This window comes from Ovis aries, chromosome 14 (assembly GCF_016772045.2).
Source record: "Ovis aries strain OAR_USU_Benz2616 breed Rambouillet chromosome 14, ARS-UI_Ramb_v3.0, whole genome shotgun sequence".
Lineage (NCBI taxonomy): Eukaryota > Metazoa > Chordata > Mammalia > Artiodactyla > Bovidae > Ovis > Ovis aries.
The window spans coordinates 6,891,555-6,919,028 of NC_056067.1; the positions used below are offsets into that span (position 1 = coordinate 6,891,555).

Sequence of the window (27,474 nt, forward strand, 5' to 3'; positions counted from 1 at the left end):
CTGTGCACAGCGCAGGCAAGGTATGTCAGCTGTTGCCAGAAGTCCCAGTTTAACTATGCTCCTGCTTATCCTTTTTTTTCTTTTTCCATAGCAGCAGTCATTTATTTGAGTATATACATATATTGGGCTTCCCTTCTGGCTCAACTGGTAAAGAATCTGCCTGCAATGTGGGAGACCTAGGTTTGATCCCTGGGTTGGGAAGATCCCCTGGAGAAGGTAAAGGCTACCCACTCCAGTATTCTGGCCTGGAATATATAGTCCGTGGGGTAGCAAAGAGTCAGACACGACTGAGCGACTTTCAAATTCAAATTTCAAAAAAATACATATCAGTGCTGCTGAGGATACAAAGTGCTAATACCATAGCATATACCCCAAACCCACACGCATTTATGTAAACATTGCTACCTAGGATCAGGTTGCATCTTTTGGTCCCAAGATGCAATCCTGTCCATCACAGTTCTCTTTTCCAGTTTAATATGTATTGAATTGAGCAGTTCCATATATCCAGTAACAACAATGCTATCTTGTTTATCCTTAATTCCACTAAGATGCTCACATGGCTCAGAGGTCAAGTGGGAACTGGGCTTTGGCACCAGGCTGACCTGTAACATTTTCCAGGTGCCAAGGAAAATAACCATTAAACACAAGTTCTATATCCAGCTAAACCATCATTCAGAGGCAAGGGTAAAGATCAGGCATTTTCAAGCAGGGAAGGATGGGGAGAAAGGATGGTTAGGGAGTTTGGGATGGACATGTACACACTGCTGTATTTAAAATGGATAACGAACAAGGACCTACTACTGTATACCACGGGGGACTCTGCTCAATGTTATGTGGGAGCCTGGGTGGGAGAGGGGTCTGGGGGAGAATGGATACGTGTATATGTATGGCTGAGTCCCTTCACTGTTTACCTGAAACTATCACAACATTGTTAATTAGCTATGCTCCAATATAAACTAAAAAGGTTAAAAAAAAAAAAAAGATTAAGAATTTTCAGTAAAAGATTGCTTACTACCCTTAGGCCCTCACTGGAAGAACTAAAAAGGGATGCACTTCAAGAAAAAGAAAACTCTATTCACAAAGAAAAACTGACTTGCAAGGAAAAGCAGCCAGCACAGAACAGAGAAAATGTGTCAGTAAATCAATGTAAGAATTGACTATAAAATCATCATCAAACTGATAGAGGCCAACTGAAGGCTGGAGTTTGCACAAGGTAGAACCATAGCTTTAGGCAATAATACTGGGTGGGAAGGCCAGAGCTGGGGCATGCCGCGGCTCTGGAAATGGTGCAGAGGTCACTGTCACATTTAGGCTGATGCTTTTGAGCTGTGGTGTTGGAGAAGACTCTTCAGAGTCCCTTGGACTGCAAGGAGATGCAACCAGTCCACCCTAAAGGAGATCAGTCCTGGGTGTTCATTGGAAGGACTGATGCTGAAGCTGAAACTTCAATACTTTGTCCACCTCATGCGAAGAGTTGACACATTTGAAAAGACCCTGATGCTGGGAGGGATTGGGGGCAGGAGGAGAAGGGGATGGCAGAGGATGAGATGGCTGGATGGCATCACCAACTTGATGGACATGAGTTTGAGTGAACTCCTGGAGTTGGTGATGGACAGGGAGGCCTGGCGTGCTGCGATTCATGGGGTTGCAAAGAGTCGGACACGACTGAGCGACTGAACTGCACTGAACTGACGTGTACATAACGGGCTTCCCTGATAGCTCAGATGGTAAAGAATCTGCCTGCAATATAAGAGACCCAGGTTCAATCCCTGGGTTGGGAAGATCTCCTGGAGAAGGGAATGGCTACCCACTCTAGGGTTCTTGCCTGGAGAATTCCATGGATAAAGGAGCCTGGCGGGGTCACAAAGAGTCAGATATCACTGAGCAACTAACACTTTAACTTTTTCCCTTTCATGTGGATACAACTTAAGGAAAACGTCTCAAAAGTACATGAGTTACAAAGCATGGGTGGGGGAGGGTGTAAAATAAAAGAAGCTCACCCAATCCAACAGAAGTCAGGGAAGCAGGAAAAGTAAGTGCAGAAAGGGCATGAAAAGAGAAAACGAGGCGTGTGCTTGCCTGAGTGGAGCCGAGAGTCCAATAGGGGAGCCAGCAAAGGAACAGGCTTTTGAATGATTGTTATTAAACATTCAAAAGGCAGAATTGTAGGGTACAGTGGAGACACTTTACGAGACCACTGTTTTTTAGATTGTACTTTAAGTGACCATGCCCTTTTATTAAGCACAGAGGTGCCAGGATTGCATCCATGAATTTCCACATAATATTTGACCTGAAACGAAACTTCAGTGAGGGAGGGTGTGGTATCTCAATCTTGCAGATGAAGCAAGGAAGACTCAGAAAAACAAAGCCAAGGTCACCAGCAAGAGGCAGAACCAGGATACAAACCTCACCTCTCTTCTCTGCCCACTACCGCACACTGGAGGGTGACTTAAACAAATGGGTGAGTCTTTGTGGAGAAAAATAAAAACCACACACGCATGCTGAGACATCAGTCTGAATCAGAACTCTCGGGGCTTGAGCTTCATGAGAAGGGCGGGAGAAGTGCTTTCCATTCTAGCAGGGATAAGCCACAGACATTCATTTAAAACATCAGAAAAGCTAACAGGTCACTATCATGTGGGTCCTTTAACCCATCTGCCTCCAAAAATAGACAGGCTCTCACCTATACATGAGCTCTGCTTCTCCGAGAGGCAAAGGAAAGAAAAGCCTGCGCCGGGGACGTGAGTTGTAATTCTTCACGTGACTCCCCACCTGAGGGCCTGCGCGCTTGTCAACGAGCAGAACGGCCACCCACTCTGTGAGTTAAATGGAAAGCAGGTTCGTGTTTTGTTCATGTGATGAAAGAACAAACCAGTTTTAATTTTTAAAGTGTACATATCTTGGGGACTTCCCTGGTGGTCTACTGGTTAAGACTCTGCACTTTCAATGCAGGGGTGCGGGTTTGATCCCAGGGAAACTAAGCTCCCACCTGCCTTGAGGCGTGGCCAAAAAAATTAATGAAAATGTATGTATCTAGTTAGTGTACTTTTCCTTGGCCTTTCTCGTGTTGATAATCCAACTTGGATGGAAGGCTGAGGTTCCTGCTTCTTGAAGGACCCCCTACCGGTCATACACTGTAACTGAAGTGCGGTTCTAAAATTCCTACACACTCCTGTGTCTTCTAAAACAGAGCACTGCGCCTGTCACTGCCTCTCCGTGTCACGTGCTAGCCTGTGATGGAGCAGTCCCCTCAGAGGCTCCCGGGCGCACCTCTGCTAACAAACGGAGCCGGACCACTGTGCATGTGGAAACCCTGAGTCCCTTCTTGATGCCACTGCCCTGCTCTGCACTTGGTGGCCACCGCCTGCTCCTGTGTGAATGTCTGCTGGAAAAAACACACCCCTCCGCTGCTGCTTCTACCTTCTGAGCTGCCAAGGGCTGGAACCAGATAACCAAATCCATTAAAAGTGGGTATTAAAAGGGAGCAGACCAGGGTCCCTCTCTCTCCTTCATCTCTACTTGCTGAATCCAGTCACCCGGGGCCCATATCCACTGAGATCACCCTCATGAAGGCCTTCTCAAATATTCCCCATGAAATGCCACCTCCTTCTTCTCCTGACACCCCAAGAGCTTCTATCCCCTCCTATGACACTTCTACCAACTCCCTGGCAGAACGTGTGGGTCCTTACTTTATCCTGCCCTCTCCCTAAATTAAATCCCTGGGACAGGCAGCCTCTAAGGTAGCTGGTATTCACACCTGCGTGCAGTCTAGTGACTGCACTTCTAAGAAAATATGGTAAAGTCATGGGATGTTCCTTTCGAGAGGTGATTAAGACACAGGATGACTAAACTTGTCTCAGCTTTTCCCGGCCACAATCCAAGGCTTTCAGTATCTTAGTTCCCCAACCAGGGATCGAACCTGCGCCCTGGTAGTGAAAGCATCAAGTCCCTAAGCCAGGAAATCCCCTCAGTCGTCCTCTTTCGCTCTCTCTCTCTTCCTTGGAGCTCTCAGTCTGGGGGAAGCAAGCTGCCACACCGTAAGCAGCCCTATGGAGACGCTATGCCATAGTCCACGGTGGGAAGCCAATGGCAAGAAACGGATGCCTTTGGCCACCAGAGACCTAGGACCTGCCAACAGTCACTAGAAGGAGCGTGGAAGTGCAGCTTCCCCAACCGAGTCTCAGGTAAGACTGGAGGAGCCACTGATGTGTCTGAAGTATGTAAGGGTGTGTGAGGAGTGGCCTGATCATATTTGCTTTTCCAGCAGATCACTCTGCTTCTGACGAACAGCTAACGGGGCAGGAAACATGAATGTGGGCAGACTTGTTGGTGGGCTATGGCTGATACAATCGTGCAGACAAAACAGCTAGCAGTGTGGCCTCCCAGAGTTATGATGGAAATAGAAAGAAACATGACTGGCTTGAGGACGGTGTGGACACGGCAGATGCACCCCAGAGGGTGTGAAGATGCCTCCAGCGGGCCTGGGGGCCCCCATGGAAGGTGGTGGTCTGTGGACTGAGGCTGGGGGCTACAAAGAAAACCCCAGAAACACAGTGAGGGCCTGAGGTCCTCTCCTAAGGAGAAAGTGGATGAGTTTTTAATCCCCAAGACTTTGGACCATCTATTTTGCTGACTCTTTCCTGCAGGGGCATTTCCATTATTTCCCTGGCTCTTTGCTAGATTCCAGACAAGGAGAAATATGGCAACACTTGTGCTAGCCTCAGAATCCGGTTAATACGCCCAGTAATGTATGAATTTCTGCCCATGGGGCCGATCCCGCCAACGTCACATACACAGCTAGAAAAAGAATTCAGCTGTGATCCTGAAAGCGGCCTCCTTCCAGCCTCTCCCTGAACGAGCAGGGCTGGGCCTGCTAGCAGCCACTGTGACACCTCTGTTTCATCTTAACAACAATAGGAACAGTCACTGAATACTTCCTAGGTGTCAGGGGCTCTGAGAGCCTCTTTTGCAGACATTATCTCTAACCCCACAGGGAATACACTGTATGATTCCTATAAATGAGAACACTCAGAGAGGCAAGGTAATCCCAAGGTAGCAGAAGAGGAAAAGTGCTGGAGGCGGGATCTGATCCCAGTTCGGCCGGGAGGGGCAGGGCTCCCCTGCTAACTCTGTGCATGCTAAGTTGCTCAGCTGTGTCTGACTCACTGTGACCCCAGGGGCCGTAGCTCACCAGGCTCCTCTAACCATGGGATTCTCCAGGCAAGAATGCTGGAGGGGGTTGCCATGCCCTCCTCAGGGCACCTTCCCAACCCAGGAATCGAGCACACGGGTCTTCCGTTTCCTACGCTGGCAGGTGGGTTCCCCACCACTAGCGCCGCCTGGGGAGCTGTATTCCTTCACTAACATCACGTCACATACTGTCACAGCTACTCTTCCCAGTTAGCCAATTTATCCACGGCGTCAACCCCCTCTGGTTGCTGCAAGAGCTGAAGACACCAGATCAATAATTGTTTTTCCGTCTTCCTCCTGTTCTGTTACTGACAGACACCAATTAGGAGTAAACCTTGCTAACCAACCAAACCTGAGTCTCAGGAGGTGAGAACCCGGGCGCCTGAAATTAGTCAGATGCCACACGCTTCTGTGATGACAAGGCAAGAGTTAACACACAAAGCTGCTGCAAAGAGAGAGGAGGAACTGGCAGGCTCCACATCTATTCGGTTTATCAAAGGAAAATACCGTGCCTTTTTCAAGCACGCTTTTTAAAAGTAGTGAAGTAGAAAAAAATCTGAGAAGAATTGGTCTCTTGGGAATGTTTTGTGAGGAGCTTAAAATAACAAGGTTTCCAGGTGTATCAACATGTGAATGGTGGCCTTTGGGATAAACCACAGGCCCTGGGCTCTGAGATCCATGCAGAGGTCTACACAGCAGAGAACCTAGAGGTGGTTCCGCTGAAGGTGGAGGAGGGAGTGACCCCAACACCTGCACTTAGAAGAGGGGCGATGAGTCACCAGCAGGCCCCACGTCCACAGCCCTGGCCACCCTCTTCCCTCACAGGCTGACAAACATTCCTGCCCGTTACCCACACAGTCCCCAAAAAGAACCACAGTCTATGTAAATCATAGTGACAAGGGAAAAAAGGCAATAGAGAAAAAAAGATAAATTGGACTTCAAAGAATTTTGAATTGAATATCAAAGAGGGCTATCTAGAACAGAAAAAGACAACCCACAGAATGGCAGCATCTTCAAATGACAGCTCTGACAAGGATCCGGGACCCAGAGCATTGAGGGAATGCTGGTGATTATAATAAGCTCAAGGACGCAGCACTGCCCATCCCACCCACTTCCGGGCCCCCCGAGTCGCACTGGACACACCGGCAGTGCCAGGCCATCTGCACCGCCCCCGCTGGGTGGGTCACCAGTGAGCCGCCCCCTGACTGTGTCCCCCACCCCAAACCCATCCCGGGGTTCACCCTCCAGGTCTGCACTGCTGCTGTGGACCCGGAGTGCAGTACCACGGGAAAGGGAACGGGGGTCTGCACTGAACTGTCTGCACTGGCCAGGCGCTGGGCTGAGCGCCCTGCCCTCTGAAGCTGAGGGACCCCAGCCCTATTCCACTCTCTAGGCCCACGCTGTCTCATCTGGAAGACGTGAACTGTAATAACCCTACACCAGAAGGTGGGATGAAATGGGGTAAGAAGGATGTAGTGTGCAGAGCCCTGCGAGCTGCACCATGCTCGTCTTGGTCACTTACCACTCTATGCCCTGCCCGGGTTGGTCCAGCAGGAGAAGACTGCTCGGATGCAAGTCTTCTCACACTGGCACTACCAACAATCTCTTCGCTGCCATCTGCTAAGCACCCCCTCTTTTGAATGGTGTTGTCTATGTAAATGCATTATGTGTTCACTGCTTCCCTGTTCTGCTCATCTAGACATAAGCAGAATTAGCATTTTAAAAAGTGATAGAGATGGAATCCCCTGGCGGTCCAGGGCTGAGGGCTTGGTACTCTCACTGATGGGCCCTCAGGCTCAGTCCCTGCTTGGGGAACTAGGATCCCGCAAGCCACCATGAGCCACAGTCGAAAAGAAAAAAGAAAGTCAGAGAGAAAAAAGACAAACTGGAAGTCAAAAACATTTGAATTGAATGTCAAAGAATGCTATCTAGAAAGGAAAAAGACAACTCAGAATGGCAGTATTTTCAAATCATAGCTCTGACAAGGATGTGATATTCAGAACACACAGAGAATGCTTAAAACTCAACTATAAAAAAATCCCAATTTTAAAATTAGGCAAAGGATTTGGACAGACATCTCTCTGAAGAAGACAGACAAATGGCCAACAGGCACCAGAGGAGACGCCCAACATCATCCATCATTAGGAAAATGCAAACCAGAACCACAATGAGATAGCGCCTCACAGCCACTAAAACGGCTGTAATAAAAAAAGACAGACAATAACAAGTGCTGGCGAGGAAACAGAAAAATGGGGACCATCATACACCACAGTTGGGGATGCAAAATGGAGCAACCACCGGGGAAAATAGTTTGGCACTTCCTCATAAGGTCAAATATGCAGTTACCATTGTTACTGTCGCTCAGCCGCTCAGCTGTCTGACTCTTTGCAACCCCATGGCCTGCAGCACACCAGGCTCCCCTGTCCTTCACTGTCTCCCAGAATTTCCTCAAACTCATGTCCATTGAGTCGGTGATGCCATCCAACCATCTCACCCTCTGCCATCCCCTTCTCCTCCTGCCTTCAATCTTTCCCAGTAAGAGGGTCTGTTCCAATGAGTTGGCTCTTTATGACCCAGCAATTCCATAATTAGGAATATAACCAAGAAAACCTTATGTTCACACAAAAACACATACACAAATGTTCATAGCAGTATCATGCAAGATAGTCAAAAGTGGAAAGTGAAAGTGTTAGTCGATCAGTTGTGCCCAACTCTTTGCGACCCTGTGGGGTGTAGCCCCCCAGGCTCCTCCATCCATGGGATCCTCCAGCCAAGAATACTGGAGTGGGTTGCCATTTCCTGCTCCAGAGGATCTTCCCGACCCAGGGATTGAACCCAGGTCTCCTCCATTGCAGGCGGATTCTTTACCATGTGAGCCACCAGGGAAGTCTGCACCAAAAGAGGAGCCAACCCAAACGTCCCTCAGTGGAGAGCTAACAGGCAAAGTGTGGCCCACCCACACACGGAGGAGGGGCGAGGCACTGACCGCGCTGCCACGTGGACAGACCCCTCAAACACTGCCAGCCACGGAAGGCCACGCATTGCACGGTTCTGCATCTATGAGATGCCCAGAAGAGGCAAATCCGTAGAGACAGGAAGGCCGTTCGTGGTTGCCAGGGACGTGGGGAGGGAGAATGGGGGTGACTGCTAACGGGCACAGGGTTTCCTTTGGGGGTGATGGAAATGTCCCAGGATTAACGCTGATGGTCGCACAGCTTTGTGAATACACTAAATACCACCGAACTGTACATTTTAAAAGGATAAAGTTTATGGTATGTGAACTATATCTCAATCAATAAAACTGTAAGTGAGCTGAGTGAATATGATTCCATCTCTATTAGACATGCTAACTACCATTCAGTTTTGCTGGAGAAGCCCAAGATGTCATGTTTGGTTTCTGGGGTTAATACTGACTAATTCTGTGACCACGATCAGCTTATTGAATCTGTTTCCCAGGGTCTTCATTTTCAAAATGGGATACTGTAGTCATGGATCATAAAGATCAGACAGATGACGGATGTAGTGAGATCAGCAAATTGGGTCCCCAGGTCAAGTCTGCCTGGGTGTGGGTGGTCTCCACCGACTCCAGAGGGCTCAGAGAGCCAGCACCCACCCGCTGTCCCGTCCCTCTCACCTCGGGGGTCAGCGCGTTGTTGTCCGAGGTCTGGCTGGACAGCAGGATGTGCGTGAAGCCCTCTTCCTTCCGCACGACAATGTCCCGAAACCGACAGTTGCTTTCATTCTGGCGGACGCTGTACCTGAGCCTTTTGTCGAAGACGTAGTCCTTCTCAGCTTCCAGCTTCCTCTTCACCGGGCTGTGCAGGTTGAGGCCCCCGTTGGTCAGAGCAGAGCCTTCCAAAATCAGAACACAGAGTGAGAAGCTGACTGCAGAACAGCCACACAGGAGCGCGGCGGGAGAACACTCAGATTGTCGTGGGAAGGGTCGGGTGTGGCTGGGACCTCCGGGCAGCCTCTGTGCTGGGTGGTGAAAGGCTACATCTCCAAACATGGAAGAGCACAGATAGGACTCTCTGTGAAGGACCCCGCACGATCCTTGATTCCCTCTCCCACACATCCACCCGTGAGCGCCCAGGTTCTGCTTGGATGCCTTCAGCAACGACGGATCCAGGAACGGTCCCTAAATAAACCGCAAACCAAAAACACTGCAGCTCTACTCATAATCAAAAATTGGAAGCAGCCAATATGCCCTTGGGCTTTCCTGCGGCTCAGCTGGTAAAGAATCTGCCCGCAATGCAGGAGACCTTTTGATCCCTGGGTTGGGAAGATCCCCTGGAGAAGGAAAAGGCTACCCACTCCAGTATTCTGGCCTGGAGAATTCCATGGACTATATATGGGGTCACAAAAGGTCGGACACAACTGAGCGACTTTCATTTTCAACTCTGGTTAATGCACACAGTAGAATATTATTTTGCATAAAAAGGAGTCCACTATCAAGCCACAAGAACACAGAATGACTCTTCAATGCATATCACCAAGTGAAAGAAGCCCGTCTGAAAAAGCAACACATACCGCGTGATTCCAATCATACGACATCTCAGGAAAGGCGAAAGTGCAGGAAAAGTAAAGAGATCATTGGTGGCCAGGGGTTCAGGTGAAGTAAGAGGAGGGCAGAACTGGTGAAATGTAGGGGACTTTTCTAGGGCCGTGAAGCTACCCTGCAAGATATCACGATGGCGAATACGAGACACTGAACATTTGCCGAAACCTGAGGAACTTTACAGCGTGGATGCCTTTGTTGCCGTCGTTCGGTCGTTAAGTCATGTCTGACTCTTTGCAACCCCGTGAACTGCAGCATGCCAGGCTTCCCTGTCCTTCACTATCTCCCGGAGTTTGCTCAGATTCGTGTCCACCCAAGGATGGAACGCAGAATGTGATAAAAAGAATCTAACTGTATGACAAGCATATGAAACCATCTCCCTGAAGGAGGACGGGGAAAGGTCCTGACTGAAGCAACTTTAGGAATGAGCGGAGTCTGTAAAACTGAAAATAACCTGCATGGAAGCGCTGGAGTCCAGCTGATAAAGTTGACTCCTACAGGGGTAAGCTGTTGTTTAGGCACTAGGTCACGGCTGACTCTTTGCCACCCCATGGCCTGTAGCCCACAGCCTCCTCTGTCCACAGAACTTCCCAGGCAAGAATACTGGACTGGGTTGTCACTGCCTTCTCCAGGGGATCTTCCTGACCCAGGGATCGAACCCGCAACCTTCTGCACCGCAGGCAGATTCTTTACCACTAACCCACCTGGGCGTCCCTGGTGGCTCAGATGGTAAAGAATCTGCCTGCAATGGAGGAGACCTGGGTTTGACCCCTGAGTTGGGAAGATCCCCTGAGAAGGGAATGGCAATCCACTCCAGTATTCTAGCCTGAAGAATCCCATGGACAGAGGAGCCTGGTGGACTACAGTCCATGGGGTAGCAAAAAGCTGGACACAACTGACCCACTTTCACTTTCACCTTGGAAGTAAGTGGAGGTAAGTAGGAGTTAAGAATTTCAGCCCATGGAGGTAAGTGGAGGTAAGCAGGAGTTAAGAATTCTGACATCATACATGAATGCTGGAGTTGAACAATTATGTAAATATATAGCAAGTGGGAGCGGAAGGTTTCTCTGTTTGAGTGGGAGTTTATAGAGAAATAAAGGGAGGGAGCTAGAAGGATCCACGTGTTGATGGATGAACACTGAAGACATCAGTATGAACTTAACACAGGTACAGATGGTTACATACAGAAATATTTCTAGATAAGCGTGTCTATGCAGGTTCATATACACAGTGCATTTCCTCGCTCTGTCGGCTGAGAAGGCCCAGAGTCTGGCATCCCAATAGCAGTGGGCACCCCAAGAGACCAGGTCTTGTTTTCTGATAACCATTCTCAACAAAAGGAACAGGGGCTCTCTGGAGAAATAGGTGATTCCAGGCCTGGGGCAGGAAACAGGCGAGATAAGCTTGTAGAGACTGAAAGGGAGGGAGTAGCGAAACCAAAGCCAAAACAAATAACAACCTTCACAATGACAGCACATGTCAAAGGACACAGGCGGCGGCTGAAAGAGCGCTCAACGGCCAAAGACGCGAGAATTTGAGCAAGTAAAGTATTAAAAGTACATACTGTGTTATAATTGAAAGTAAAAAATAGATATCCGTGAGTCTAGACTGATATCATCAAATGACTGGACAATCGGGAGATAAGAGACACGAATCTGAGCAAACGCCAGGAGATAGTGAAGGACAGGGAAGCCTGCCGTGCTGCAGACCATGAGGTCGCAAAGAGTCGGACATGACTTAGTGACTCAACAACAAGAGACAAAGCTTCCGTGGACAAGAATCCCAAACAGTTCATGTAGACGCTCTGTTCTCAAAGAGGTAGAACATAGCTTCTTTAAGGGTGTGCTTCATACCCTCCAAACGGTGTAGAAAGTGGGGGAGGGGGCTTAGTGGGGGAAGAGGAACAGTGGAGAAACCTGACTGGGGCAGATGGAGAAGCCAAAGCCCCGTGATCAAGACCACCACCGACAGGGATGAGTCATGGCGTGGTGTGCTCTCCTGATACAGTGTGAGGGAGAAGGCGCTGGACCTCTGGGGTCTTCCTCTCAGAAACCTACAAGCCAAGTCTAATCATGAGAAACACACAGACAAATCCCAGTTGAGGGGCATTCTACAAAATACCTAATCACTGTACTGCAAGAATGTCAAGGTCATCAAAACACAGGAAAATCAGAGAAATTGTCTCAGGGCAGAGGATCCTAAGGAGACATGACAACGAAATCTGGTGTGGGATCCTGGATAAGATCGTAGGATAGATGGTAGGATAAGGTATGGACTTTAGTGATAGTACTGTATGGATTAGCAGTTCATTGATTGCAACACATGGACCCTGCTAGTTTAAGATGTCATAAAAACAGGAGAGGCTGACTACAGGGTACACACAGGAACTCTCTGTATTTTCTTTCCAAACCCTGGAACTCTAAAACTATTTAGAAAATAAAGTTAACTTTGAAAAAAAGAAAACTACACCCCAATTGATTCTGACATGCACGAGGGTTTGAGTCCCTAGACCAGTGGTTCTTACACTTGAGCAGACACCTAGATCACCTGGAGAAGGTTCAACCAGCCAGCTGGGTGCACCCCAGGCTGTTGCCCCTGCTCCAGGGACCGGACTGTGAGAACCAGGCTCAGGACAACTGTCAAGGTGACTCAGATTCTTAATGAGCATGGGGGTGGGGGTGGGCCTTGGAATCGCAAGAAGCAAGCCAAAGGTAGAGACCAGAAATGCTGCTCTGGAGCCCTCTCCTACCCCACCAAGATAAGCGCCCAGCCCCAAAAGGGCACAGAAACACCAGCCTCTGTGTCATCAGACAGCCTCTAAGAAGCCTCCTCATTTTGTCCCTTTCCATTACCCAAAGCGACAGGGCTTTGTCAAACACCACAATGCAGGTAAACGATTCAATGAACTCCGGAAAGCAAGCATGAGCATTTAATTAAAAGGCTCATGGAAAGGGAGCTATTTCTTCAGGGTCAAGCTCAAAACCTCCAGCTCCTGAGAAAGCCTTCCTAATTGGAGCCAGCAGATGCATGCTGGGGACCTCCTGGCAGAGGTTAGCTCATCACGGGAGCTGCTCTCAGCGGCGGCCACCCGGCTCACCCGTGAGAAGTCAAAAGCTCAGGGCTCCAGAACAGCAGTGTTTTCCCTGGGGCTGGGAGAGGTCTGACTTCACCTCTCCTGCCCTGCAACCAAGTCAAGGTGCTGGTTTACTTTTACATCAAGAAGGAGGACCTGAGGGTTACCTTTTCTGAGCAGCTCTGTAAGCTGCCTGTAAATTGCTCAACAGTCCTACAAAACTGCCCTTCTTGGTCCATTTTACAGATAGGAAAAGTGAGGCACTTGCGGGGAGCCAGAAAGGTTTTAAATGGCAGAGGCAGGATTAAAGGCAACTGCCCCTCCTCTTCATTCATTCAAAATCTAATGAGTTATCACCTCCTCTGGGTCAGCCATCACACTAGATGTTGGAGGTCCAACAAAAATCAGAGAAATAAGGCCCATGCCCTCCTGGAGCTTGCTTCATGCCCTCTCAGAGGGTGGGAGACAGAAAGAAAACAAATAAACTAATCATTAAAATAATGATAAATGGGAAAAGATAGGGTGACGTGATGAAGAATACTAGGGATTCTCGGTGAAGGAGCCCGTGGTCCTTCTGTTAAAGCATAAGAGGAAGCGGTCCCTAAGGGACCATCTGACCAAGTAATCCGTATGCCTATTATTTACCAGGACACAGGGCTCACGTCATGAGTGCTCACTTGGAGGACACGCCATCTCTGGGCCAAGGAAGGCAGGAAGCCCCCGTGAGGGCCTGGATTCACTCACATACAGTAGCGTTAAGTCACCTTGAGCCCCACTCCGCTCTCCCACAGAGCTGCTCTCAAAGCTGCTACCCTTCTGGGGCACCATGCCTCCAGAGAGACAGGGGAGGCTGGTGGGGAAGGCACCATGGGGAACAGAATACGCCGGAAGCAGGGAAGTTCAGGGCTTCATGGCCAGACAGCATGCGAATCCCAGCACTATGTCAGCTCATCGGGAGAAGCTGGAAGCCCACGAGCTCTCCAGCAGCATCTCCTTCGTTACAAGCTGGGGTCCGTGGTATGTGTTTTTGAGGGTTGTTCCATGTTAATTGAATTAAGGAACCGACATGGGATTAGCAAGGGCGTGGCTCGTTCTAGGCACTTTCAGAAATGTTAGCTGAAGGACACCAGGTCACTCCAAAGCTGAGGAATCAGTTGGTAAGTCTGTGTAGCCCCAGCTCTCTTGCTCCAAGCCCAGGACACGGGTCCAGGGGAGATGGGGTGCTCCAGGGGAAGAAGAACTGACCGCCTGATGAGGCAGAAGGCCAGAGTGAAACCCAGGGACGGACCAGCCTTCAAAGCCCACACCCCTCCTCTCAGGCTGGGGGCTCCCTACTCTCTCTGCACCCCCACTTTCCACACATGGAATGGGAGATGCCATCCCTGCCTCCCAGGATGATCAGGCTGGTTTCTTTCCTTCCACTCCCTTCAAGCCTTCTCATGTTTCTTCCTTCCAAGTACAAAGGAGTACTTCCCACTAAGAAGGCCCCACAGACTCTCACTCTCACACAGCCCCTCTGCTCCAGACATGCAGAAGTGAAGGACACAACGCCAGGCTCACAGACAAGATACGCATCTCTGTGTGACACAGGCAGAGCAGCAACACAAAGCTCGCCGTGGGGGTGGGCACCGGGAGCGGGGGCAGGAAGGGGGCGTGGGGGCAGCCGGACGCACATCTCCCACGTGAGGTGGGAGGGCGGGGCCGGGGGTGGAAACCAGGGGACGGCGTGATGTCCTCCACCAAGACAGGACAGCGACAACAAAGCCACATGCTGCCCACCGCCAAGGCGTTACTGGGACCTCTGGGCCGGCTAGAGGGAGAGAGAGGAAGCATAGAAAGACAAAGGCAACTTCCCTCTTGAAATGAGCCTGTCCGCCAAAATTCCAAAACAGGAAGATATCTAATGCTTAGGATTCTAGCTGATAAAATCAACGCTGGTGACATGGATGGCTCCAAATCAAATCAAATAAATATTATGAGACAGTATGACATGGACTTTAAAATAGGAATGCTTAGAATGCTCCAAGCAATAGATGTGAGGGAAACAGTCATTTAAAATAAATAAATTCTCAGACAAAAGCAGACAGAAAGGAAAAGAGCACAGGGGTAAGGTAAAGAACTAATTAAAAAGCAAATGACAAAAAGGAAAAAAAATTGCATGCCATGGATAAAAGATCCCCAGACTAAAGAAAAATTTAAACACTGAGGACGAAAAGACCAAAATTCCTCCAGGGGGAGAAAAACAGACTGAAGATATGGACAGATAATCCACAAATATCACATAAACACAGCTCTTATGTGTAAGAAGAGAATTCAACTTCATTTAAAAGAATAATAGAAACTAAAATTCAGAATGAAAGAAATGAACATTGAAACTACACTGAGAAACCATTTCTTACCCATTCACTCGGCAAAAGTTTAGAATCTTGACAATATACTCTTCTAGAGAATATGTGTGGAGAAGGCGATGGCACCCCACTCCAGTGTTCTTGCCTGGAAAATCCCATGGGCAGAAGAGCCTGGTGGGCTGCAGTCCATGGGGTTGCTAAGAGTCGGACACGATTGAGCGACTTCCCTTTCACTTTTCACTTTCACACATTGGAGAAGGAAATGGCAACCCACTCCAGTATTCTTGCCTGGAAAATCCCATGGATGGAGGAGCCTGGTGGGCTGCAGTCCATGGGGTCGCTATGAGTCGGACACGATTGAGCGACTTCCCTTTCACTTTTCACTTTCACACATCGGAGAAGGAAATGGCAACCCACTCCAGTGTTCTTGCCTGGAGAATCACAGGGATGGGGGAGCCTGGTGGGCTCCAGGCTTCAGTCTACGGGGTCGCACAGAGTCAGACATGACTGAAGCGACTTAGCAGCAGCAGCAGCAGCAGAGAAGATGTGGGGAGTCAGGCACTCCTTATTGGTGGGTGGAATGCAAACAGTAGAAGTGCTTTGGAAGAGAATTTGGCAATCTGTGAGAAAACTGTTCATGCACTTACTCTCAACACAGCAATCCCACTTCTGGAAATATAACATAAAATATACACCTATAAACATACATATACATGTATGTATAAGATGATTCCTTATAGCATTATTCACGATTGCAAAACACCACAGCTATCCAAACATCCAAGCACAGACTGGGGAGATTGAACTCTGGTGCATCCACACAATGGGATACTAACGCAACTGTGAAAAGAATGAAAACTATTTCTAGGAACTAATGAGTGATTTCCAAAGTGAAGACAGGCAAGGTATGAAAGTATTTTACCTCTAGTGTAAGAAAAAGGGGGAAATAGATAAACTTGCTTATTTTGCAAGAAGAGACAGAGGAAGGGAAAATCAGAAAATGATTAAACTGGTTGCCCACAATGGCTGGCAAAGAGAACAGAGCAGAAGGGATGGAGAAGGAGTATAGTCAAATACCTGAATCACTTTGCTGCACACCTAAACCTAAGACAACATTGTAAATTAACTATACTTCATTAAAAACAAACAAAACCCACAGAAAATATTACTGGGTAAAGAGGCATGCAATCTACACTTAAATGGTTCAGAAAAAGAAAAATAATTAGTATATAATCCGTATAATCATTTGTACATAAGTTCTAAGTGTGTATATATGTGTCAGTCTATGTAATTACCTATACATGTACATACACACAGATATATACACAAAGAGAGAGCAAGCATGGTAAAATGTTCAGTTCAGTTCAGTTGCTCAGTCGTGTCCGACCCTTTGCAACCCCATGAACTGCAGCACGCCAGGACTCCCTGTCCATCACCAACTCCCAGAGTTCACCCAAACCCATGTCCATTGAAAACTAAAAGTTATATATGCTAAATATATATATATATATGCGTGTGTGTGTGTGTGTATATATATATATAGCTATGTGTGTGTGTATATATATACACACACACACACACATATATACATTCTGAAAATAAGAATCAAATTAAAATTCCATACAAGGAATACCTCTAGGGAAGAAATATTTAAAGAAAAAATGGTTGAATGTTTTTAAGAACTTGAGAAAAAAGGCAAATTCTTAGTTTGAAAGAGCACTCTGAGTATGAAATAGGATAGTTCAGTTCAGTTCAGTTCAGTCGCTCAGTCGTGTCCGACTCTTTGCGATCCCATGAATCACAGCATGCCAGGCCTCCCTGTCCATCACCAACTCCCGGAGTTCACTCAGACTTGCGTCCATCGAGTCAGTGATGCCATCCAGCCATCTCATCCTCAGTTGTCCCCTTCTTCTCCTGCCCTCAATCCTTCCCAGCATCAAAGTCTTTTCCAAACAGACAAATAATAATGAAACTGCAGAATGTCTCAAAGAACAAATCTTAAAATATAGCATGGAGAGAAAAAAACACATTCTCAAAAAGGAATATCCGATTGATAGCAGAAGCAGTAACAGAGGCCTGAAAAAAAAAAGTTCCATCAAAATGCTGACAGAGAATAACTCTCAGCCAAGAATTTTATACCCAGCTAAAACCGCATTTAAAGGACCAGTTAAATGGGCATTTTTAGATATCCCAAAACTAAAAGAGTTTATCACAGACTCTAAAATAATTATAAATAGAAACTTCAGCAAATCAAAAAGTTAATTTGTAGGAAGACAAGAGACACGAGAAACACAGCTGCTGGGTTTTAATTTAGTAAATGTAATTCCTGGCTGCAAAAATAACAAAAGCAATTTTTGCTGTTTAACAACACCAAGTGAGTGAACAAAACAAAAACATGAGGCTCCTTGAGAAGTCAAGACCAAGTAAGGTCCTCCTTGCTGCACAATAGGAAGACAGCACATCTGTTAGAAAAAATGTGTAGTTGAATATGCATGCTAAAATTTAAGAGCACAAGTATGGCCTACGGCTAGCATCCAAATCAGCCCAGAGAGGAAATGCATACAATGTATCAGCTCAATTAGAAAGTACAAAAGGGGCCGTGGATGGTGATGAGAGAGGGAGCAGAGAGACAGAGTTACAAAGTGAAAATGCCAAATAAATTAGAAGAAAAGAGACAAATGATGTTAATAGTCACATTAATTTGTGAGCAGGTTAGGCTCATATATTAGAAGACAGAGATGATCTGACTGGAGAAAAGAATCCAAAATCCAGATGTGAGGAAGACTCCCTAAGGACAGACTCTTAAAGACAGAAAAAAAGCATCTTAACTCAGCTAGTGGGAGAAGGAAACCTGTCCAGTCAACTGAGAAATAGTGGAGATACTCAAAAAGTGTCAAGAAATGGTGCATAGTTGTCACTGTGCGGCAGGAAGAGATGTGTCAGGAAATGCACTGCCACTTGTAAGATACACAAAGGCAAATGGAAAGCTGGCGTGTGAAAGGTAAGGGAACAGCAGCCCTGGGACGAGTGAGGGGTAAGTTTTCAGGGAGGACGGAGGGTAAAGGTCTAGGGGAAGCCACAGAGGACTGAATGGATGAGGACAGACCGCAGGACATGACTGTGTGCAGCATCAGCCACTCTGGGCAGGGCTCGGCATCCATGTCCACGTTCTCCACCAGGAACATGGCAAACCCCAGCCCTGGAGAGCACCAAGCTCCCTCCAGAGAGCAAGAAGGGAAGGAGCTCAGATAGGACACCAGAGGATGCCATCCCCAGGTGAGGGGTGCGTCTTCTGTGCTGGCTTCACACTTATCTCTTACTTAGGGTCTAGGGCAGCTCTAGAGAGTCCCTTGACAGCAAGAAGATCAAACCTGTCAATCCTAAAGAAGATCAACCCTGAATATTCATTGGAAGGACTGATGCTGAAGCTGAAGCTCCAATACTGGCCCACCTGATGCGAAGAGTCGACTCACTGGAAAAGACCCTGATGCTGGGAAAGACTGAAGGTAGGAAGAGAAGGGGATGACAGAGGACAAGATGGTCGAATGGCATCCAACTCAATGGACATGAGTTTGAGCAAACTCTGAGAGACAGAAAAGGACAGGGAAGTCACATCCCTCCCTGTAGTCCAGGGATCACAGAGTCAGACACGACTTGGTGACTGAACAGCAACAATAAGGGCGGTCCTTTGATTATCATGGGCAACTGGGCTCAGAGCCACCTACATCTGCCCGGAACAGTCTGAGAAGGCTCCTTCCACCATCAGTCCAGCATCATCCTCAAAGTCCTTTCTCTCAATTGCCCACCATTAACACAATCAAGTGAAGAGGAACTAAAAAGCCTGTTGATGAAAGTGAAAGTGGAGAGTGAAAAAGTTGGCCGAAAGCTCAACATTCAGAAAACGAAGATCATGGCATCCAGTCCCATCACTTCATGGGAAATAGATGGAGAAACAGTGGAAACAGTGTCAGACTTTACTTTTTTGGGCTCCAAAATCACTGCAGGTGGTGATTGCAGCCATGAAATTAAAAAGACGTTTACTCCTTGGAAGAAAAAAGAGAGTTCCTGAAAAACATCTATTTCTGCTTTACTGACTATGCCAAAGCCTTTGACTGTGTGGATCACAATAAACTGTGGAAAATTCTGAAAGAGACGGGAATACCACACCACCTAACCTGCCTCTTGAGAAATCTGTATGCAGGCCAGGAAGCAACAGTTAGAACTGGACATGGAAAAACAGACTGGTTCCAAATAGGAAAAGGTGTACATCAAGGCTGTATATTGTCACCCTGCTTATTTAACTTCTATGCAGAGTACATCATGAGAAACGCTGGGCTGGAGGAAACAAGCTGGAATCAAGATTGCCGGGAGAAATCTCAATAACCTCAGATATGCAGATCACACCACCCTTATGGCAGAAGTGAAGAGGAACTAAAAAGCCTCTTGATGAAAGTAAAAGAGGAGAGTGAAAAAGTTGGCTTAAAGCTCAACATTCAGAAAATGAAGATCATGGCATCTGGTCCCATCACTCCATGGGAAATAGATGGAGAAACAGTGGAAACAGTGTGAGACTTTACTTTTTTGGGCTCCAAAATCACTGTAGATGGTGACTGCAGCCATGAAATTAAAAGACGCTTACTCCTTGGAAGAAAAGTTATGACCAACCTAGATAGCATATTCAAAAGCACAGACATTACTTTGCCGACTAAGGTCCGTCTAGTCAAGGCTATGGTTTTTCCAGTAGTCATGTATGGATGTGAGAGTTGGACTGTGAAGAAGGCTGAGCGCTGAAGAATTGATGCTTTTGAAGTGTGGTGCTGGAGAAGACTCTTGAGAGTCCCTTGGACTGCAAGGAGATCCAACGAGTCCATTCTGAAGGAGATCAGCCCTGGGATTTCTTTGGAAGGAATGATGCTAAAGCTGAAGCTCCAGTACTTTGGCCACCTCATGCGAAGAGTTGACTCATTGGAAAAGACTCTGATGCTGGGTGGGATTGGGGGCAGGAGAAGAAGGGGACGACAGAGGATGAGATGGCTGGATGGCATCACTGACTCGATGGACGTGAGTTTGAGTGAACTCCGGGAGTTGGTGATGGACAGGGAGGCCTGGCGTGCTGCGATTCATGGGGTCGCAAAGAGTCGGACACGACTGAACTGAACTGAACACAATCATCCTATTTTGTTGAATGCTTATTATGTGATCCACAGAGCTTATGTTGCTTGATCCTGTAAGGCATCATTTCATCCACATTTCACAGGGGAGAAAAGAAAATCCCAAGGTCGTGCCCCTGGGAAGGGCCAGAATACAGTTCAAATTTGGAACATTCTGACATCAAACATGATGCTTGACTCAAGCAATAAGACTCGGAAGCCTAAGACTGGTCCTGGGCCCTCCTGCTGGTGGCTGGCTCTCAGGGACCTTCTGCATCTGTTTCCCCCTGAGAGACCACTGCACAACATCAGAAGGAAAACCTGGGTGCTGCACCTGGCTCCAGTGTCCCATGGAGCTGTTTCCAAGCTGAGCTCATCTCGCTGCGTCCTCATCGTCTCTGCACCCACCTGATGCCTCCACCTGCCAGCAGGCTCTCCAGGGACAAGCCAGAGAGCCACTCCCTTGCTCTGTGTCCGCAGGATGAGGCATGGTGCCTGGAAGGCAGCCGTGGTCATCAAGCAAACGGAGGAGTGAAAAATAAACCACGGAAACTAACCAGAGCAGCCTCCTTGCACCACGTGCCAACCTCGTGTTCAATGCTCTCAGTTTTGAGACATGCTCCACATTCATTTCTCGACACGCCGGTCATACTTCCGAACCTTGGTATGAGTCTCATGCATGGAAAAAAACAATGGTTTCCTGAATCCAGGCTGCTGTCACACCTCGATGGCTAACTTGTACTCACATCACACTTGGCCCCTCTGCTTCACGGCAGCCGGGCGAGACCTCACCTCTCTGAGATGCCCGAGCAAAAGAATACGGTGTGAGTGCTATGAAGTTTCCTCCCCTTGCAAAGAAAATAGTAGCACCTTCTTGGGGTGCAAGCCATCAGGACGCAGCAGGAAGGTGTCTCCAGACCAGAGACACTGTTTCCTAGAACGCCCTTCCCCCTGTGCCCTCCTGGTAAAGGTCTCACCCTTCTCAACGTGGCTCTTCTGGGACCTGCTCTCTAATTCTTCCAGAGCAGTTCATCCCTCGTCTAGAGGCTGCTGGCACATCCTTTTCCTTTCTGTTTTTTTCTAACATTCTTTACTGCCCTTCCCTTCATTCAATCAGCATGCAATTAAGGAATGTTCAGGACAAACCTGGCTCCTGGGGTACACTGATGGGCAGAAACAGAGATGGAGCCTGCGCTCAGGAACTTACAGTCTGGGGACTTCCCTGGTGGCCTAGTGGATAAGACTTTGCGCTCCCAGTGTGGGGGGCCTGGTTCGAGCACTGGTCAGGGAACTAGATCCCACATGGCACAACTAAGAGTCTTCATGGTGCAACTACAGATCCCTCATGACGAGGCATAGCCAGATAAATAAATACACGTTAAATACGAACTCACAGTCCGACTCAACGCTGTCCAGAAGAACCCCCTGCAATGCTGGAAATGCTTGCTATCTGCACAGTCACGCACTGCCGCTGCTGCTAAGTTGCTTTAGTCGTGTTTGACTCTGGGTGACCCCAGAGACGGCAGCCCACCAGGTTCTGCCATCTCTGCGATTCTCCAGGCAGGAACATTGGAGTGGGTTGCCATTTCCTTCTCCAATACGTGAAAGTGAAAAGTGAAAGTGAAGTCGCTCAGTTGTGTCCGACTCTTCGCGACCCCATGGACTGCAGCCTACCAGGCTCCTCCATCCATGGGATTCTCCAGGCAAGAGTACTGGAGTGGGGTGCCATTGCCTTCTCTGGCACAGCCACATAGGGCTACTGAAACTTAAAAAAAAAAAACTGTCTAATTTTAATGAACTGAAATCTAATGTTAGCCACATGAGGCTGGTAGTGCCATGTTGGATAGCATAGGTAATCACGCTGCAGGAGAATCACCTTGTGTGCCTTGCAAACCCTGACAGAGCACAGGCGCATCCGACCCCCTCTTCACCCATACACAGATTCCCAAAGGCAAGGGCTGTGTCAGCTGTTCCTGTGTCTTTAGGCCACAGTGGTGAAGAATCCGCCTGCCGGTGAAGGAGATGCAAGAGGTGAGGGTTCGATCCCTGAGTCAGGAAGATCCCCTGGAGGAGGAGATGGCAACCTGCTCCAGTATGCTTGCCTGGAAAATCCCACGGACAGAGGAGCCTGGCGGGGCTACAGTCCATGGGGTGGGTCATAAAGAGTCGGACATGACTGAGCTTTAAAACCAGTGCAGCCGGCAGGCAGAAGTGGCTCAGTCATGCTGAACCAATGAAAGTGCATAAATGAGCACGTGCCACACACAGCGGAGGGCCTAGAGAAGCTTCTGTCTCCTGCCCCAAACCGAGAGAGCTAGAGGCTGGAGAGCAGGACGAGAACACGGTGAGGGACCTGCCCCGGCTTCCCACACCACCACCCCCATGCAGGCGCGAGTGTGAGGCCTTTCCCCTGGCTCCTTTCCTCCCAGCATCCCGCTCACAATCACCATCTCCCGGGAAGCAGACTCCACTCACAGAGGCGAGGGAGGCGTGCAAGCAGCCGGAGGGCGCTGCACCCCAGAGCGCCGTGGCCTGCAAGCTGTGGAGCGGGCTGGGCGAAGGGGAGGCTTGAAATAGGCAAGAGAGAAGACTCATCAGTTCCACAGTTGAGGGAAACCGTCCTGTGTTGACGGCGGGGTGAGGGCTTTCCAGCTGCAGTTCTTAGAAGAGAAAGTGATCGTTCTTACACTTGAGAACCGTTTCCTGGTCTGTGGTTGACGCACCAAAGATCCCCAAAGTGTGGCCGGGTCTGAGGGTGCTCTGGGAGGGGAAGTACAGGACGCAGAGCTGACACACCCGGTCCTCTCCTGTCTCCGCCGGGGAGGAAGGGCTGCTGCCCACAGACTCCGCAGTGGGGGCAGCAGCTTCTGTCAGCAGAAGCGGGGCTGGGGGTCAGGTGTTTGGAGCTGGGCGGGGTATGGGAGTTGGCGGTGGTGCTGAAGTTGAAAACACCCTCCAATCACCCCATCCTCTCATATCGAAGAGTTTGAAGAGCCCAACATGCAGTCAATACTTGTACAGCGTTTCACAGCTGGTCCTCGTCCAGCCCCTAACTGTCACCATGGACAGAATCCCTGATCTCAGGGCTGAATTCAACAGCAAAGCTCAAGTTTATAGGTATGTTCAAAAAAAAGAATCTTCCTTTAGGCAGTATGCTAAGTGACACAAGTCAAAGATAGATACTGTATGATGTTGTTTACCCTGTGAAAACTAAAAAAATAAAATAAAACAACAAAATAGAACAGACAACAACAACAAAAAACCCAGCAGACACACAGACATAAAGAGCAAATTAATGGTTACCAGTGCAGAGGGCAGAGGCAGTATGGGGTGGGGGTGAGAGAGGTATAAAAATTATTGCATATAAGACAGGCTCTAGGGTGTATGGTACAACACGGGGAAAATAGCCAATATTCTGTAATAATTGTAAATGGACTGTAACATTTAAAATTGCATTAACAAATAACCAAATTTTTAAAAAAATCTTCTTTAGCCTCGTTAGCCATCATCTGGCATGTTATAATCATGCCTGATAAAACAAATACACTAGGAATTTCAAGAAAGCTTAAGGCTCCCAAGTTACTTCAAACCATTGAGAGTGATGGGTGTATATCTTACGATATCTGTTGTCAGTTCTAAATGTTTTTAACAGCAGAGCATGAATTCAAAATGCAGAATAACCTGATGAAAACAAAATTGTTTCTAGAGGTGAAATCACATCTCCTGTGGCCATGGTGATGCTCAAATATTTGACCAGAGAAGGATACCCTATTCGGCTATACCCAACAGCTGAATTTGCTACCGAATTCAGCCCTATGGTCTCCAAAGCAGAAAATGACTCCACTGGAAAGCCACTTTCTCATCTGTTCTTGTCACCCCTCCACTCACAGACTCTACCTTCTGGCCTCACTCTAGTTTCCAACCTCAGTTCCCACCCCCGCCCCTCAAACACCCCAACCTCCAGGACGATGTCAAGTTTCCTGCTTCCGGGCCATCTTCAGCTGTCCCCCTGGCCCCGAATGCCACTTCCGTCCACCTTCACACCTGGAGTCACCTGAAACGCTTCCCTCCCAGGCAGCTGACTTCCTCCTAGAACAGCCACTCCCTGGGGGCCCCCATGGCGGCCTGTCTAGGCCCTTCCTGAACATTTGGCACACTCAGCTTTGTGGCTGGCCACTTGGGAGCATCTGATTCCTTAATTAATGAGTTCTTTGGAAGTCCAGGCTTGTCATCTCTAATCCCCAGCTCCCAGCACGCAGTGGGCATAAAATAAACGTCCCTTTAACTGGGTTGTAGAAAAAATGATGGTATCGGAAGGCTAAGGGGATGGCTTTTCGACAAAGAAGTATTATCTGTGCTCACAGACAACCCCACCCCTCAGGAAGTTGAAGAGCCGAAGTTAAGAACGTGGGTCTTAACAAGAAAAACTAAAATATAAAATTTTACAGTTTTTAAAATAAACAATAACACAAAATAACAAAAAGTGTTTTTTAAAGAAAACAACAAAAACTAAACTTAAAAAATTAAAAATAAAAAAAAGAACACGGGTCTGGAGCCTGACCCACTGGATCTGAATCTTGGGGCAGCCACCTTCTGACGGATCAGTGACTTCTCCACATACCTCAATTTCCTTATCTGTAAAGGATTCTTTACAAGCTGGGCCACCAGGGAAGCCCAATCTGTAAAAGGAGGAGAGAAACAGACCACCCCCCACCCCAGATTAAATCAGTCGCCACATATCATGCTGCTTAGAACCGAGCATGGTGCATGGCATGGGTTCAACAAATAAATATTAGGTATTTTTGGCATGGTATGGAAACTGACCCTGAACCTAGGAAAGACTGAGGCAAAAGGAGAACAGGGTGAGAAGGTTAGATAGCATCATCGACTCAATAGGCATGAACCTGAGCAAACTCTGGGAGACAGTGGAGGACAGGAAAGCCTGTCGTGCTACGGTCCAAGGGGTGGCAAAGAGTCGGACACGCTTTAGCGACTGAACAACAACGGAAACCGCCAATTTGTCTTTTCCCCATCAGGTTGCTTTCTTCCCTTAACTGTGAGCATCTTGCTCATCAATATACATGGAGAACAAGGCACGGAGTGACCCGCTCCTCGGTACACGTGAGGGCTCTCGGCAGTCACTAAATGCTGGATGAAGAAAGCATAGATGAAGTTGACCGATGATGTCGGAGGTCACTGTTACCTATCCCCTAGAAATCTTCTCAATAAAATGCAGCTCCTGCTTGTCCAGAACATTCGCCCTTCTCCCTTTTGCCTGACTCCACTCTACAGGTCCTTCAGGCCTCAGATTCCATGCTCTCCCACCTGGAAGACCCTCCTCTCGTCTCCTAACCCCGGCGGGCTCCTCACTCACTCAGAACACCCCCCTGTCCTGTGAGCTGGCTGCTGAGCTGCTTCCTTAGGTCTTCCCACGAGAACGCGAGCTGGGTGAAGACAGCAACCATCTCACACACAGCCGTGGCCTTGGCACCTGATCCCACACCTGGCACACGCGGCTGCCCCTGCAGTCAGATGTTTCTGTCTCGCCACCAAGTGATGCTAGGAGCTGCTGGTGGGAAGCCAGGGCGGTAGTAAGACGCCTTGCTTAGACTCTGGGGGCTCAGCATGGACCCACTTTCCCCCCACGTGCAGAAGCAGGCAGAGGGCGGGGAAACCGCAGAGCGCTAGTGTGCTAGAGAAGGAAGGGCCTGGGATCACTGTCACCATGAGGCAGGCGGGAGGGCTGATGCTGACTACCGACTACCAACTCTGAGGACACAAGGGGCGGGCCAGTCATCCCTCTCTCAGAAGTAGGGCCTCTTGAGTTTGCCTGCCGGCTGACATGAATGGAAGAGCCATGAAGATCCTAGCGTCAGTGGGCGAGCAGCAGGGCACGTGGCGGCAGGGAGGAAAGCGGGCCTCCGAGCAGAGGAAGAAACCCCATCAGAGGCCGTGCCGTCTGGGAAAGGGCAGAAGAGAAATCAACACCCACGGCGCTGAGCATGCGGCCCCATCAGGCTCCAAAGCTCCGAGCACCGGCCTAGAGTCACTGGCTCAACGAGAGGCAGTTTGCGCTTGAACTCATGGACCCTGTGCCTCCAAAGCCCCTGCTCACTCTTTCTAGTCTCTTCCTCACCACTGCTGCCTCCAGAATTCACGGCAAGTCTAAAGGAGAAATCCCAACGTCCTTTCTGGAAACAGGACTTCGACTAAGAAGTCTGCCTGCGTTTTCTCTGCCACAGCAAAGGACTTACACTGAACACAGAACCTCTGACCCAAATAACGCGCTCTGCCGTGAGAGACCGAGCCGAGCCCCTGACGGAGGACGGGCAGGGTCTGAACCCCGGGGCTTCAGTAAGAGCTGCGCGTCTGTGTGAACAGTAAGGGCGGAGAAAGAAGTGCAGCCAGTAGGGCTGTTGGCGGGTGCTGATGTGAACAACTGTCAGGCAAGATGCTGAAAGGGAACCCTTCAGCTGATGAAGAGAGCCCACATCAGCGGTCCTCTGGGCCACGCTGCGGGAGCGCGATGTTGAGAAACGGGAGACGGCCCAGGATGGGAAGTGCCGCTGAGACGAGGGATGGGGGAGCCTGACAGAGGATTCTACAGGGGCTTGGCCCATGGCTCCAAGCAGAAGAGGCTCCCTGCTTCTCTCTGCTCCGTTTGTCCACTCGCTCCCTCATTCGGCAGGCCTTTCTGAAGCGCCTCCTAGGTGCTGAGCAGTGCTAGGTGTTGGATCTACGAGTGGGAGCAAAGCCAGAGCCCATCGGTGCTCTCTGGAGCCGACAACCCAGGGAGGGAGGCAGAGGCTATCTGAGAATTCGGGCTGTGACTGCGACAAGCCGAGGTCCGTGCCATCCGTGAGGAAACGCGGGTCTAGGTGTGCAAGCAGATGGGAAGCTCACCTACCCAGGGAGTCAGGGGGAGCTTCTGCACGAGGGCTGCTGTTGAGCAGAGCCACGAAGCATGAGCAGGTGGGTTAAACGCCCACCTGAGGGCTGGCAGGGAGGGTGCCAAGGCATACATGGCACACAGAGACCGCGTGGGGAAGGAGGCAAGGTGGGCCTGACTGGGGAGGCTTTGCAGGCCTGCGGAGTGTGGGCTGCACAAAGGGATGCCTCAGTTCCTTTCAGAAAGTCTCCCAGATGCCCTCCCAC

General features: G+C 48.9%; 1 protein-coding gene across 2 annotated transcripts in view; it reads right to left on the bottom strand.

Moving 5' to 3' along the window:
- Positions 1–27,474, bottom strand: part of CDYL2 (chromodomain Y like 2) — a 166,834-nt gene that overhangs the window by 17,628 nt on the left and 121,732 nt on the right. For both annotated transcript variants that reach the window (XM_027977653.2, XM_027977652.3), the window contains exon 3: positions 8,825–9,042. In XM_027977653.2, the coding sequence (XP_027833454.1) occupies positions 8,825–9,042 (218 nt within the window). The remainder of the gene's footprint in view (positions 1–8,824; positions 9,043–27,474) is intronic.